This window comes from Periplaneta americana, chromosome 5 (genome assembly GCF_040183065.1).
Source record: "Periplaneta americana isolate PAMFEO1 chromosome 5, P.americana_PAMFEO1_priV1, whole genome shotgun sequence".
Classification (NCBI taxonomy): Eukaryota; Metazoa; Arthropoda; class Insecta; order Blattodea; family Blattidae; genus Periplaneta; species Periplaneta americana.
Window position 1 is genome coordinate 41,161,952 of NC_091121.1, and position 16,565 is coordinate 41,178,516.

Genomic DNA, 16,565 nt, shown 5'->3' on the forward strand with positions numbered 1-16,565 from the left:
GCGCTCATGTTCTGGGTCACCGACAACTTCCTCATGAGGAAAAGCAGTCGTAAGGTTCGGCCTGCAGATGCCAGTCTCTTACAGCGAGTTAAGGTTCGCTATCGGAAGATCAAACGAGAGAAACGTGATGACTCAGAGTCTGATGTTCTTCTGTCTGCTGACGAGGAGTTGCTTGGAACAAATGAAAGTCTGCAGCAGAGACTGCCGGGCGTGATGATCACATAGGGTTTTGTATCCTTTGTAAAGGCCTCGTTATAAACTGTACTTGTGAAATCTTTGTATAGAAATATCATATCTTCATTTCCAACACTCCATCCATTTGTAATTTTTTATAAAATGGATTGTGACATATTTATAAAACTTGTGTAAGTTCATTTTGATAGGAATAGCTATTTTTTTAACATGGTTTGATATGAGAAGAGTGTTCACTGCTACAGATTACATGAACAGTAGTAATAATAATACTCATGTGCACTCTCCAAGCAAGGCTGATGATGTTTCGGAATTTTGAAATTGTGTTCTCAATATTTAGTCATGTATTTGGATGAGTATTTCACTTTCAGGGCTGTAATAATTGTATATACCTGAAAAATTAATAGTTTAAATGACTGATAATTTATTGTTATTATTTATGACAACAGTATTTCCTTGCTGTTAGATATAGTCTTATAGGTTTCTGAATTAATATAAAAATAAAAAGGTCATCTTAATTTTGCTGATGTGAACATTGTGAAAGTAAAAGGAATGAAAAATAAGTCTGTAATTTTACAAATATCTGATTTGAAGTTAAATGTGTGATTATACGAGTATTAAGAAAATAATTAAGATTTGCCTCATTGTTAGTTAATGAGAAAGTGAGAAGAGAATTAAAAATTTCGTACTTCCTGATCATTAAATTGCTGATACTCACTTCCGGTGTTGGTATTCCAGTACCTTTCCAGATATGAGAATTTATATTTTCCCTCCTTTAACCTGCCATGAAATATGTTTTTGTATATTCGTCCATGTTTTACATCCTTCCATTTGCAAGTAAGAATTTTTGTTATGGTAAATTGAAGTGAATTGAGACATAAATGACAAAAATGAGGAATCTTAATGAGAGAATTGGAACAATGTATGAACTTATATATAAATATTGGAATTTGTATGTTCTTAATTTCAAAGAAACAAAATTTAATTGTACAGGGTGATTCACGACTAATGACCTGCGTTTTAGGACTCAGTTCTGTAGGCTCTTTTGAGCATAAAATATCATGAACATTGGTCCGATTGTCAACCGTTAAGGAGTTACAGCTGATTGAATTCTGCGAAAGTAGCAGTGGTTTTGAGCAGAACTGAGAATTACTCAAAATATACATACATATTAATTCAAAATACTATATTATTCATAAAATAAAACATGTCTCAGTTTGGAAGCAGATTTTAAATATTACACTTTCAATGTACTTGGCTGCATGGATGTGAATGGCGCACCCGTACCTCATCACGGCTGTCTCTGATGAGCACAGCAGTGAACACAATATGGGCAGGCCTATCTTCCCCATATTTCATGTCACAGTGCAACCCTCTTTTTGGTTTACATTCCAGTGTTTGTATGATATGATATATTTGATGTCAGCATTTACAACCATGTAATGTGGACTCACAATTTTTGTATCCGGTGCCGCAACTACATTCGTTACAGATATACCTTATGTAGACTCTCTTATACTTGACTTTCGACCCCATTTATATTGATCAGTATTCTTCCTTTAAATCCTAACAACTTAATTTAGATCATTCAAAATTTACACTTTTATGACCCTGTTCTTGATTTTCAGTAAACTTATATCGTATACACACTGTTTCAATAATACTTGATACTAAAACGTACTGGGCGGCCAGGTAGCTCAGAGCTCAGTTGGTAGAGCAGCTGGCTACGGACTGGAAGGTCCGGGGTTCGATCCCAGGTGGTGACAGGATTTTTTTCTCGTTGCCAAACTTTCAGAACGGCCCCAAGGTTCACTCAGCCTCCTATAAAATTGAGTACCGGGTCCTTCCCGGGGGTAAAAGGTGGTCAGAGCGTGGTGCTGACCACACCACCTCATTCTAGTGCCGAGGTCATGGAAAGCATGGTGCTCTACCTCCATGCCCCCCAAGTGCCTTCATGGCATGTTACGGGGATACCTTTACCTTTACCTTTTACTAAAACGTACTATACCATTGTCCAATAAGTTCGTTATTATGTCTGTTTCTTGTGTACATTTCATTTTCAGATTCCACTAGTTTTCTACATATTATACTTCGCTATCCTAGCTAGCCTCCCCCGCCATACTCCTCACCTATTTTCATTATCTCTATCGTTTTACTTAATTCCTATTACTCTACTCTAGTTCATTCACAATTGACACTTTATCACTCTGTTCTTGATTTTCAGTTCACTCAGACTATATCGAGGACACCCTGTTTCTAATAATACTTGTTACTAAAACACAGTGTTTGTATTGTGATGCAAGCAATTGCAAAGCCTGATTCACAGTATGACATTTGGATTTTTACGAATAATATACAGACTAATGATAATGGAACACATGTTCATATGACTTTTGTGCTCGAAGTGGCCTATAGAACTGATTCCTAAAGTATGGGTTGTTAGTTGTGACTCACCCTGTATAATTCTTATAACATTTCAACGAGTTTCATCTATGCTTGCAGACCATTTTGACTTCCTTGTCAGCAAGACATGTTGAAATTTATTGAGTCATGTAGTAACAATAATCTTAAGGTTATATATTCTTGATATAAATTATGTTGAAAGTATCTTGTTTACATATGTCCAGTGAAGAAGATCTGTAATCTTATTAAAATTAGGAGGTTAGCTATTTAATGTTGCCAACATTTTTCTTTAAAAATATTTAACAGTATTAAAATATGTTACCAATAATAAAATGTATCATTGTATTTCGTTCTTGTAAGAACAATTATGTAGAAGAGCTAAGTTTCAGCATGTATGTGACAAAACAGAAAATTGAATTGTAACGTGTAATTAAGATAGTTTTATTTTTTCTTTTACACATAATTTATATTTTAGTGCCATCTTCACTCCATACTTTCATTCATCTGCCTGCCTCTTGTTTAATGTACTACTGCACGCCAATATTATTTTCTTATCTGGCAGTTAAAAATACTTTCAAGATCCCTTTGTTCGTGTTTGAATTTCCTAAACCAATATTTATAATTAGTCATTTAAACATTTAAATAATAGTACCACAGTCTAGTACATACAGTCACGAAGCTTGAGGTAATTTTTTGCATTTCTCGTGATACAATGCTCCAAGCGGTTAGCAACTGAGAGTACTAGGAACAATAGACTGTGCGATAGTAGCAATCCTAGTGGCTAGCAACTGTCATTGGATGCATATTCCCTACGTATTGAGCTTCGTGACTGTATGTACTAGACTGTAGTAGTACTGTTAACAGAACATTATTGGTGAAGTTGTTATGCAACTCCTGTTTTTAGTTTGTAAATATAATAAAATCTAAATATACTCAAAATTCTATCAGATATTTCAATCCCAATTTAAGTCGAAGACTGTAGAATAAAATTAACTCATCTTGTGCCTTTTGAGAATAACTTACGAAAATGTGGTAAAATTTTTCCTGAAATTTGAGAAAATGAACGAGGTAATCATTATTATGTGCTATTGTTTATAACTTTGAAATATGGAAATTTAAGCCCTTAGTGTTATTTAAAGTGAACTTGTTGGCAACTTTAATAGGTATGTGGACTGAAATTTTTTTTCTGATTTGGTTGACTGTTCTGCAGTTATTAGATTTATGACACCTCCAGATGTGCCTAAGGGAAGAACCAAATGTGCATTTTGTTGCTTTATCAAATGGAATTTATTTAATATATGTTACATTAGTACTATATTTACCTGAACCAGACATGTTAAGTTTCTTAATAGACGAGCAATTCAGATTTGAACTGCAGGTTGTTTGTGAACTCTAATTAATATACTTATATTTATAGTTCTGTCGTCTGGCTGAAGCAATTATTATGTAACAGAAGATAAATGGATAATATTAACTTGTCATTTCCTTCAAAGAAGTATATATATCTTAGTTTTATATTAAGATAATTGAGGGTATTACTCCTTTCACCTTTACTGAGGCATGTAGACGTGAGTCAGCAGTCTGCTAATCAGCCTTGACCCTCTGTGTGTTGTACTAACTAACAAAATAAAACAATTAATATTTATATTCCCATCCATATAATCATCACTATACAAAATAACCAAAGAAGAAATAAAAAATACAAATCCTATAAATATTAAAGATATTCAATCAAATAATGCTATAATAATAGATCTTGAACTGAAACAAATTTAATTTTAATTTTATAGGATAACACTGGTTTGATTTAATGTTATTTCTATAGCATAACATGATATTAATTAATACCAAACTTCACGAATTTTGGCTAATGCAATATGAAGAAACAAAGATTTTGGATCTCCAACTTTCTATGAGAAAGAGGAGTTTGTTTTTACTATCTTTCTAGTGTTTAATTTTTTAATTGAATTAGCCAAACTTGTATGTAACTTATAATTTATGGTACAGTTTTGTACAGTTTGGGCGGCCGGGTAGCTCAGTTGGTAGAGCAGCTGGCTACAGACTGAAAGGTCCGGGGTTCGATCCCCGGTGGTGACAGGATTTTTTCTCGTTGCCAAACTTTCAGAACGGCCCCAAGGTTCACTCAGCCTTCTATAAAATTGAGTACCGGGTCTTTCCTGGGGGTAAAAGGCGGTCAGAGCGTGGTGCCGACCACACCACCTCATTCTAGTGCCGAGGTCATGGAAAGCATGGGGCTCTACCTCCATGCCCCCCCCAAGTGCCTTCATGGCATGTTACGGGGATACCTTTACCTTTTTACCTTTACAGTTTTGTTAGAATTGTTTCATTACTTAATGAATTAATTTGGTGCTCATTAAAACATACACGAGCATCCTCTGGTGTGTTTTCAGGAAAGGGGCTTGATTCTTTTCTTTTTCTTTTTTCAATTATGTAGCGCTAGTATTATTTTATTTATCATTATGTTACATATATTTTTAAAAAATGAAACATAACAGACTCTTTTTCTTCATTAATTTTTTGGCCTAAACTTGTGTATTTATTCCTGCAGAATTTCGCATTGAGTTTTAATCAAATGTGAAACATCTGTTACAAGACTTCACTTACAATTCCGTATTTACAAATATGTGTAGACATTGTAAAACATGAGAAAAAAAATTGTACCCATTTATCGCCTCTTTACAATTTTTAAATGTCTCTTCTCCCTCTGTTCCCCACCAAGTTTTTGGAGCGATTTGGTTGCATTATATACTCTACTACATTCATTTGTTTGTGTTTGACATTCTGATGCGTCATGTATTTACCATTCATCTGCCCCACTAACACTGATCACTGCCTAAGTAATATTAATTCTTAGTTTGCTTTTCAGTGTTTGTTGACATTTCTGTGTTCTGGAAACTTTTTAGATATTCTGCTATCATTTTTCACATTTTCTAATTTAACGAGTTGTTTTGAAATGCCCAAGATTTGGTTGGTGTTGCAGCCATTAACATTCATTTTAATGATTAGCCTTCCTGCTTTGTTGTTATTTTACGTCAATATTCATACATTGCGTTGCCATAGAAGCTGATGCTGGATTTTTTATTTTTACTAAATTTGTGTTCCATACTTGTCATTTATTTACAGAAATATGACAGCTAACAGAAATGGCATTTTTCTAAAGAATTCACAATGTTATTAATATGGAACTCTGTTTCTCGTCACGATTTTTCATGTATTTTCAGAACTTTCAGACAATAATGTGATCTGTGTTTGCTAAGGTAAATATAGTACAGATTTTTATGGATTGTGTAATTGTGATAGTAAAAGTAAGTAAAGAATTCTCATAGATATGACGGGAAAAACCTACTATAATATAACAACCAATAAAGCATGGACTCAGGACCGACCAAAGGAACAGTAGCATCAGTGTTTTTTCTTTTGATGGTTAGGTGCCACAAATGTTTAAAATTCTCAGAGTTTAATTTCAAAGTAATAATACTGGTAAATAAAAATTATTTGATTTTTGTACAGGTAGAATTAATGAATAGCCTATATTTTTTACGTGTAGCACATGACTATAAAGAGTAAATTTGACAGTGATTTATTACATATATGTATTAATACAAAATACTCAAATTATATAATAAAATTTATGACATTTTTAATTAATTAAAATTTGTCAGAATGCTGCCAAAGCAAATTTTGCAACTAAAACTTCTACTTTTGGTCGGTACTGCATAAAAGAGTAACTTTTATCCATGCTACTGAACATTTTTTTGCATAGGTTGTAATGGTCACCACAGAACTTACGTTGTTATATACAGGATGTTTCATAATATGTTAGCTCCATTACAAGGGATGGATTCAGACTAAAACAATTTTAAAAATTGATACAAAACTATGTCTGATATTGCTTCAATTCAAGTTATATTTGCTTTTATGTTCTAGCAACAATATGTTTCCTTACAAGAAAAGTCTTTCTCCATGTTGCAGAGTTGGCAGTAAACTGCAATAGTGCGTCTCTTTGATAATAACATGAAAGCTGAGAAATCCAGTATATTTATATGAACATTAAAAAAATGAGTCCATGTGTTACAACTTCATCCCATGAGAAACACAGGTGAACAAAATTGATCTCCAGCACATTTACTGAAAGATGACCAATACTATTAATCGAAATTAATATGCTTGTAGTGGAAAGAGCAGATATGTAGAATATATATTTTTTTTTCGTCTATTTCTAGCAATGATAGTAACGTAAGCAATGGTTTATATAACATCAAAATTAATTGAAATGACTCATAGACTGAGTCGCCATAACAAATAGCAAGATCTTACACAAACTCTATCCTTCTTTATCTTCCTTTTTGAGCTAAAAGTTTTGGTCTTCCCAACAGTATCCTTCCATTTCTCTGTCCTTCATTCAGCTCTTAACTTTCATGTCCTTAGGTCATTTATTATGTCGCCCTCCATCTCTTTCGATCTCCCTTGTCGTTATGTATCCATTTGTAAATCTTCTTAACTATCCTTCATTCTGGCATTGTATGGCCAAACCATCTTAAGGCGCATCTCCACTATTAAACATTTAACAACAACATGTTGAATTTAACATGTATATGGACATTTCAAGTCTCCATTGACTTAACATGTTAACTAAGTATGTTGAATTTAACACTTTTAACATGTTGGCGTGTTTTCCAGCAGAAATGGAAAACATGTCAAGTCAATTCATTTGCTCGTGCAGCATCGGTACTGTTCGGCAAAGTTCGTACAGTTTCCATAGCAACAACTATAAGTTCCGATTTTGTGGCGTGTATCTTGATCGTTTTTATACTATCATTGGTCCTTTGTGTTGGCTGTAATTTGTTCGAAGTAATGGAGTGGACGAAAGAAAATACATTAGAATAAAATTAATGCACTGATGGAAAGGCCTTGTTTGTGGGATGTGTCTGCAAAAGAATACACGGGCAAAACTAAGAAGGCCGACTGTTTTAGAGAACTGGAATTATTATTTAACTGTTCTCGAGAATGCAATAGAGAGTTTTCGCACTCTCATCATACGCTAAACGTTAATGCTATGTTCACGTCAGTAATGATCGTATTTGGTAATGTATGTTAACGTTTGTAAAACTTCGGAAAGAATAATTATACGATATTACCTGCTCCTTTAACATCTATCATGTCGTAGGTCCTATGATGGTCAGTCAATCGTGCTGTAATGTTTTTAATTGAGATGAAATGGCTGCTCTTAAATTGTGTATTTCTTTGATGTAACAGGAAGTATTTTTGCAGCACTATATTAAAATCGTGTTCTGACATTCTCAGCAAGTTTTTGAATCCTAATTGATACTGTATTCAACTTCAAGTTCATTTAGAATGTATCCTGCATAGTGTCTTTTACTAAGATTTTGCCACATCCACATTCTCATTTTCTTCCTTTTCAAAGCCTTGTAACAAGCAATAGAGGCAATTACAAAAGTCATATCATCATCTGAGTCCATTCTCCAAGGTTTGAAAATAAAACACTATCTATATTAAAATCTCATAGACTGTTTATGGTGCACTACGCAAAGAAAGTCAAGTTTAACATGTTTAACAGTGTGGACAAAGTGTTAAATGAAATTAGCATTAAAATGTTCAATCAACATGTTAGGATGTTAACGGTAAACAATTTAACATTTAACATGTTGTTGTTAAATGTTTAATAGCGGATACGAGCCTTTAGTCTTGGAACTTGATAAAGTTTATCATGTTTTTATTTCGAAATATTCTGCAGGTGCCATTTATTTCTTTAGTGGATCCAGATATTCATAATATTGTCCTTTTAAATACAATAATTTTTGTTGTGTAGCTCCTTTAAATACCTATGTTTTGTGACCATAAGTTACAGCTAGTCTATCACTGCTAAGCAGTTTTCATTTTCTCATGTTTGGAGAATAATTTGCCTAGAGTAATTCTCTGTTTTGTTTCATCCTCTTATTGAATTATTACCATTTATGATTGAACCAATCTTGTTAAAGCAGTAAATTTGTTTCATACAAGTACACATAATTAATATCAACTCAACTCATTTCTTGATATTCACATTCATGCATTAGTTGTTAATAGACTTGTATGTAAGTTTCTGACACTGTCAAAGTCTTAAAGCTACATAAAATCTTACAATTAAAATTTAGTAACACTACATTAAAACTATACACAATAACTACTACTACTACTACTACTACTACTACTACTACTACTACTACTACTACTACTTACTGGCTTTTAAGGAACCTGAAGATTCATTGCCGCCCTCACATAAGCCCGCCATTGGTCCCTATCCTGAGCAAGATTAATCCCTTCTTCACCTCCCTCAAATCCATTTTAATATCTTCCCATCTACGTCTCGGCCTCCCCAAAGGTCAATTTCCCTCCGGCCTTCCATCTAACACACTATATGCATTTCTGGATTCGCCCATACGTGCTATATGCCCTGCCCATCTCAAACGTCTGGATTTAATGTTCCTAATTATGTCAGGTGAAGAATACAATGCGTGCAGTTCTGTGTTGTGTAACTTCCTCCGTTCTCCTGTAACTTCATCCCTTTTAGCTCCTAATATTTTCCTACGAACCTTATTCTCAAACACGCTTTACCTATGTTCCTCTCTCAAAGTGAGAGTTCAAGTTTCACAACCATACAGAACAGCTGGTAATATAACTGTTTTATGAATTCTAACTTTCAGATTTTTTTGACAGCAGACTGGATGATAAAAGCTTCTCAACCGAATAATAACAGGCATTTCCCATATTTATTCTGTGTTTAATTTCCTCCAGAGTATCATTCATATTTGTTACTGTTGCTCCAAGATATTTGAACTTCTCCACCTCTTCAAAAGACAAATTTCCAATTTTTATATTTCAATTTCGTACAATATTCTCGTCACGAGACATCATATATTTTGTCTTTTCGGGATTTACTTCCAAACCTATTTCTTTACTTGCTTCCAGTAAAATTCCCGTGTTTTCCCTAATCGTTGTGGATTTTCTCCTAACATATTCACGTCATCCGCATAGACAAGCAGCTGATGTAACCCATTCAATTCCAAACCCTCACTGTTATCTTGGACTTTCCTAATGGCATACTCTAGAGCAAAGTTAAAAAGTAAAGGTGATAGTGCATCTCCTTGCTTTAGCCCACAGTGAATTGGAAATGCATCTGACAGAAACTCACCTATACGAACTCTGCTGTACGTTTCACTGAGACACATTTTAATTAATCGAACTAGTTTCTTTGGAATACCAAATTTAATAAGAATATCATATAAAACTTCTCTCTTAACCGAGTCCATATTACATTGAATAACAATGACTGAGAATCATAACTATTTACAGTGAACTATACATATATTGGTATTTTACATGATAACTGAAAGTAATAATTCATGTCCGCTTATTGCGTCCTGTAGTCATAGATAGGGGTGTAAATTCTAACGACGGAATTCTTCATACTCCAGACAATGACGTGCAACATGCAGGAACACCACCCCTGAATTTAGTGTTCATTTAAATACTCCTGTAATGAATAATAACATTTTTGCTGTAAATTTCGAATAACTGCAATTTGAAGCCAGTACATGTAAAACTTTTTTCATACAGTAAAGTTTTATGTGAGAAAGAGAACAGGTCGTTTTTTTGTTTTTTGTGTTGTATGAATGTATTCTAGAATTTTTCTGGAAGCCAGACAGGTTTGTTTTTATGTAGACAAGGGTCTCTAAGATGTAAACACAAGAAAGTGGTAGAATATGTAATTTTTTTTAAATTTGCCTGTAACTGCTTGCTTTCATAAGTATTCTCAAAGTAATTAATTGATGAACTAGTGGACTTACTCGTGTTAAATATGTAATATTTGTCCGGCTTACAGCTGTTTCAGTGCTACGCGCACCATCATCAGAGCCTGCTAGATCACGACGTCATCTCGAACTTCTCTGCCTGTTAAGAGGGTGTGTTTTATTGTTGGAAGGTGTTGAAGTGTGGAGTCGAATAGTGTGTGTGTACTGAAATTGATCTGTGTGTTGAGGATTTGATCGGGGTGTGTTTTAGTGTGTTTGTATATTTCATATTGTTCTAGTGTGTTGAGTTTTTGGTTCTTGGGTTGTGTGTGTAGGATTTCCATGTCCGTATTTATGTTATTGTATGTATGGTTAGTATTGGTTATGTGATCGGCGCATGTAGATATATTGTGTCCTCCGGTTATAGCTTTAATGTGTTCTTTGTAGTGTGTTTGGAATGATCTGCCTGTCTGTCCTATGTAGAACTTGTCGCAACTATTATTCTTGTGATGTGTTGTTATCTGTGAGCATTTGTTTTAGTATCTGTAATGTGTCCTGTATTGGTATATTAGTGTATAAGTTGTTGATATCGAATGATGCTAGTGTTGCACAGTGCGGTATGTGTTGTTGTTTTGTTTTGTTTTGTTGACGAGGTCTATAGTGTTCTTTATGAATTTTATGTTGTTTCTGATGATTTTGTCCATGTGTGTGGCTAGTTTGTGTGCTGGTGCCTGTCTGTAGTTGATATAAAACACACCCTCTTAACAGGCAGAGAAGTTCGAGATGACGCCGCGATCTAGTAGGCTCTGATGATGGTGCGCATAGCACTGAAACAGCTGTAAGCCGGACAAATATTATATATTTAACACGAGTAAGTCCACTAGTTCATCAATTAATTATATTCAAGTGTTAAAAGTGGTGTACGCAAGATTCAAAATGGATTATTCTCAAAGTCCTCTTCTGTAATTTTGGTTGAGTTCCCCCAGAATATCATGAGGGAATGAAAGCAGACATAATAGAGAGATTGAGCAGAATTTAGACCTGTATTTTAGTTACTGAACGTGAAGCAAAACATATTTAATTTTTTTTTTTTTTTGGGCCAATAGTTCTATATGTTTTTGCCAATTTAAATGTTGATCTACCCAAACATTCAGGAATTTAGTTTCATGTATGTATTCTATTGTTGTATCCTGGTAAATGATGCTATATTGATTTATATTTTTGTTTTGAGGCAATTGAAAAGAGATTGCTACAGTTTTTGTCTTTGTTTACTATTAGACTATTTGTTTTGTACCACTTAACTAATTTCATCATCATCCTTAGCTCGACAACCCATCATGGGTCCTGGCTGTCCATAGGAGTTTCTGCCATTCATCCCTATTTCTAGCAACACTCATCCAGTTTTTAACTCCAATAGTTCTGGCATCCTCCCTGATGCCATCCTCCCATCTGACCTTTGGTCTTCCTCTTCATCTACTTTCCCTGGTTCATATCAGAGGACTCTGATGGCTGGTCTCAAGTCCTCTAATCTCATTATATGACCAGCCCATCTCAGGCGTTCCATTTTTATAAATGATGTTATATTGGGTTCGCTGAATAGTTCATATAATTCATGATTATACCGGGCTCTCCAATCATTATCTACATTGACTGGCGCAAAGATCGACCTTAAAACCTTCCGTTCAAAAATGTTTAATCTATGTATATCCTTTTTTGTCAATGTCCAGGCTTCTGAGGCATAAGTGAGGACTGGTCTTATCAAAGTTTTATATATCCTAATTTTGCTTTGGGGGGTTAATATTTTAGATCTAATATGTCTCATGAGACCATAGTAGCATCTATTAGCGAGGAAGATTCTTTTACCAATTTCAAGGCTCATATCATTATCCTGAACTTAACTGATTTATCCATCATATATTTTATGTTGAATTCAGTATTATTTTTATTTTCTCCAGTCATGAAAATACTATTGTCATCAGCAAAAAAAAAAAGTTAATTTTGTATGAGTGGAATGGAAGTCTAAATAATTTATATATATTAAGAACATTATTGGTCCATTTTTAATGACGCTGTTTGTCATCAGTTGAATAATCATAGTTGGTAACTGAATTCATTGAAAGAATTGCTGGAACATAATTATAATTTGAAATGAAAGCAACTTGTGTATGAGTTTATATTAACTTTTTTTATCATCCTTCATTCCTGAGTCCCACGTGTTGTGAAACACCCTGTGTTTGTATATGTGTATTCAGGAAAATATGACATCTCTTGTCATCACATCACCAACAATGCAGAGAAATGGGAATTAATAATAAAGGATTAGGAGTTCAAAGATGCGATAATGACACATTGATCTTACTTACAAGGTCATTTACAATGCAAAATATTATTTATTGATATTTTTGTAGGCATTGTGAACTTAAATATGAAAATTCAATCTTAATGAAAGGTTAATATTACTTATTGTTGGAAAGTCCTGGTTCCTTTAGAGTATTGCTGTTAATATTTTCTGAGTTTTACATTTTCCCATCTTGCAGCTGTAATTTACTATTTCATTTTTTCTCATTAATATGAGCTGAACCGTTTATTCTTTCCCATTTGAGTATTGTACTTGGTGGTGTTCTTTCTTATATCAAGAACAATGAACAATGATACAGACTTAATAACAGATATGTACAGATTGTATAAATACAGAAAGCGAATGTATTGTCATGTGAAGTACATAGATTTTAACATAATGTTGCACTGAAGACTGTATGGTTAATTTCGAGAGGAGTAAATAATGCAGTACTGTCTGGCACAGGTTATAAGAGGTCACTTACTATGTCATAGTGTTGACTTTATAGATTTTTTAAATTCAAATCTTGAGAATGTGACCAAACTGAACACTACTGTATGTTGATAAACTGGAGACCTTAATTTTAAGAACTTGCCCTTGAATCTACTCGAATCATTTATGTAATGAAAATAATTTTTAAAATGTAAGTGAATAATATAGAAGTGGATACTATTTATAATAATCCAAGTGTGACGTGGAGGTAAAGTATATTTCATAAACATATGTTATTTCACTCTTACAGTAGGTACTGAATACCCAGAATTTAAAGGAATAAGAGGACGAACTTTAGAGAAACTGCCATTTCAATTTGATAAAATATTAAATTCAACTGATGGAATATTGTGAACTTCAGAGGACCATGCTACTGTCCTGAGGACAGGAATCAAGTGCCTGATGCAATACAATTGTTAGGATTAGAAATTACATTTCGTGGAATTAATCAGAGATACCGATTTTCGTTGTGAAAAGGGATAAGAATTAACAGTTCGTCTGTCAGCACTTCAGTTCTCAATAAAACTGTATTTATGCACATGTAAGGTAGTCATACCTGTATTTTCATCAAATGGCTTTTGAAGGAAATAATGAACTGTAAGAATGTTGGTGGTGCTAGGTTTTCTAATTTTCTCACCGTGTCATAGATGCAAAACATTAATTTTGAAGCTACTTATGGGCTCCATTGCCAAAATCTGTTCTTCAGGGCAGTCCGAAAATGTCGCACGAAGCTGAACAAGTGAAAGTCTAAAATATGTTTTATGAATGAGTCACCAGGAGCTCTACTTATTGAAAAGAGAACAACTTTCGTAATCCTTTTTTTGTAAGAAGGCTATTCAAAAGCAGAACATTTTAAAAAAAGTTGGGACACCGGGACATAGGATCAGAAAATGGGACTGTCACGGGGAAAAATGGGATGAATGGGAATCCTACACAATTGTCACATGTTGGTTGGGGTTCGGGCAATATTTAGCCCAATGACCAAATTTGAAACATTGTATACACTGACTAATAGGTGGGGTATATAACTCTACATTAGAAGAAGTATAAAAGACAAATACTTTAGTAGGTAACTGTTGTGCCACGAACGTCATTTTAACCGTTTGTGTAGGGACGTATTTCACCGTGTCCGATTCTGTAAAATCGATAGGCCTGAATAATTTTGAACCCTTCTATAGTTTTTCCATGACAAGTAATGTCTTCATTAGAAATCTCCACGGGAATGCCTCGAATTACTCCAATAACCTGAACATACAGCCATGGGATCACTGCCTTAATATCCAAGGTTTTCAATATATCGTGATTTGAGAAATTTATTTGCCTCAGTTGCCAATTATTCCTATTAACTTTCTGCATTTGGTTGATTTGAAACTCTCTGGTCTGATAAAGCTGCTTTCCTAGCTTCATAGGATGAAGATTGCCTGTGTTCTTGTTATTTCCCATATGGCTCCAAATGCCAACTCGAATATTCTGCTGGAGGAATATCAATTGGTCTTTCTTTTTGAGGCTCAGATTGGTTGGAATCTATGACGGGGGAGAGGGCTACTGTCGACTTTTCTCAAGTCTATATTATCCAGATCCATGTTCTCACTATTGAAAAAACGGATAAATCGCAATATAGCGAACGCCAGTAGGAGAAGTTATCCCCATCCACATGAAATGTGCATTCTACACAACACTCGCCCATCACGTAGAGTGTCTGTTGAGCTAGTAGGGGAAAAGTGGAAGGGGTCATGGGCAGAGCTTCTACGTTCGCTATATTGCGATTTGCCCGAAAAAACAAAACACTTCACCAACTAGGAACATATATGGATAACTTAACAAATTGAAATAATTCACAGAAAAAGAAAAAACTATATACCTGAATATAAACTGATCTAACATCCATAAGAACAAACACTCAGTCACAACAATTTATGTCTTTTTTTCACTCGCTATTAGTGAAGAATTGCGATATCCATTCCATAAAACATAGACCTTACATAGACTATAGACAGTGTTTCCAACCTCTTTAGACTAAAATCCCTCGTACTTTTTTTCCCTAGATTCCAATAAAAAAATCCCTAAATTCAAAATAGAATTTCAAATAATTGATATAATTGGCGATCTCCGGATACGCCGCACTCGCCAGGAAGCTCCCACAGTTGCGGACACACTCAAGTCGAACTCCGATCTCGAAGCTGGCTTCACTGCTGCTACACAAGACTGACTGGCTTGCTGTCCAAAAACTGAACTCGCTTCTCTTCGCGTCCTCTATTTATTACTAAATTACACGCTCTCGTCTTTTCGATTTCTAGACGTTTCATTACCAATCGGCTCATGTAACTTTTCGAAACTTCTAGCTTCCCCTCTTGCTTCGCGCCGGCCAGTCTTCCTTCACATCCATCGCTGTCAGTTTTCTCCCACCTCTCGGCATGCAGATGTTCCCCTTACGTCCGTCCCCTCCAGACCTGCGCGGCTGCAGCCTCCTTACCCTTTCACCACACCTCCTGCGCTCCCTCGCGCCCTGCCCCCCGTGGGACGCGTGATCGATTCCTGGCTGTCACAATATATATAAAAATTAAAATAGGAGATAAAATGAAAGAAAAGATTTAATTTAAGAGGAAAATCAATTAATCCCTAGAAACAATGAATTTAGCATAAATTATCTCTGTATACCCAGAAGACGCTAACATTTTCTAGAACTAGGGATAAATCCCAGGGTTCGCAACACTGATTACAGACAAAACACCAATTATTCTCAAGGTAAGAAGCAGGAGGATTCAGATTTAGACAGTGATCATAAGAGCAGGTTGTAATTTTTTGTGTCTACTAATTTCTTTACAGTGGCGTGGTTCTCCGTCATTTTCACAGAAGGCACGTTTTCGAGAGATGATCCCTCCACGGACAGATGACAGGCCTGTCACAGTAGATGTTATGACAGTGTATGAGAAATGATGGTGAAGGAGGTGGATCAGGCCTTTCTATTGGCATTATCAAATCGTTCACCTGGAGGGACTTACAGAAATTCGTTTCTGTTTAGTAGTAAGATTTTCTCAGGAAGGAATAATCAAATTGTTTTATATGTCTCAGAGGTTGGTACACCACCTGATCAAAAGTAACCAGAAACTTGCCCATTCACCTCTACTTTATAATACAAAAGGGGTGTAGAACCATGAAAGAAAAAATATTCTAAAATGGGAGTACTGTTGAAGAAATCTTATACACATTATTGTTTGCATATGGGTGGGATGATAGTAGGAGGAAGAAGAATAATGTGCATAAGATTTGCTGATGATATGGCACTGTTAGCAGAAGAGGAAATGATACCAAGGAATGTGCTACTGGAG

At 34.8% G+C, this 16,565-nt stretch overlaps 1 protein-coding gene across 3 annotated transcripts in view; it reads left to right on the forward strand.

Moving 5' to 3' along the window:
• The window catches only part of LOC138699536 (store-operated calcium entry regulator STIMATE-like), a 45,024-nt gene that overhangs the window by 16,751 nt on the left and 11,708 nt on the right, over positions 1-16,565 (forward strand). For all 3 annotated transcript variants that reach the window (XM_069825506.1, XM_069825507.1, XM_069825505.1), the window contains exon 6: positions 1-16,565. This exon is cut by the window's right edge and continues 11,708 nt beyond it. In XM_069825506.1, coding sequence (XP_069681607.1) covers positions 1-225 — 225 coding nt within the window. In that variant the 3' untranslated portion in view covers positions 226-16,565.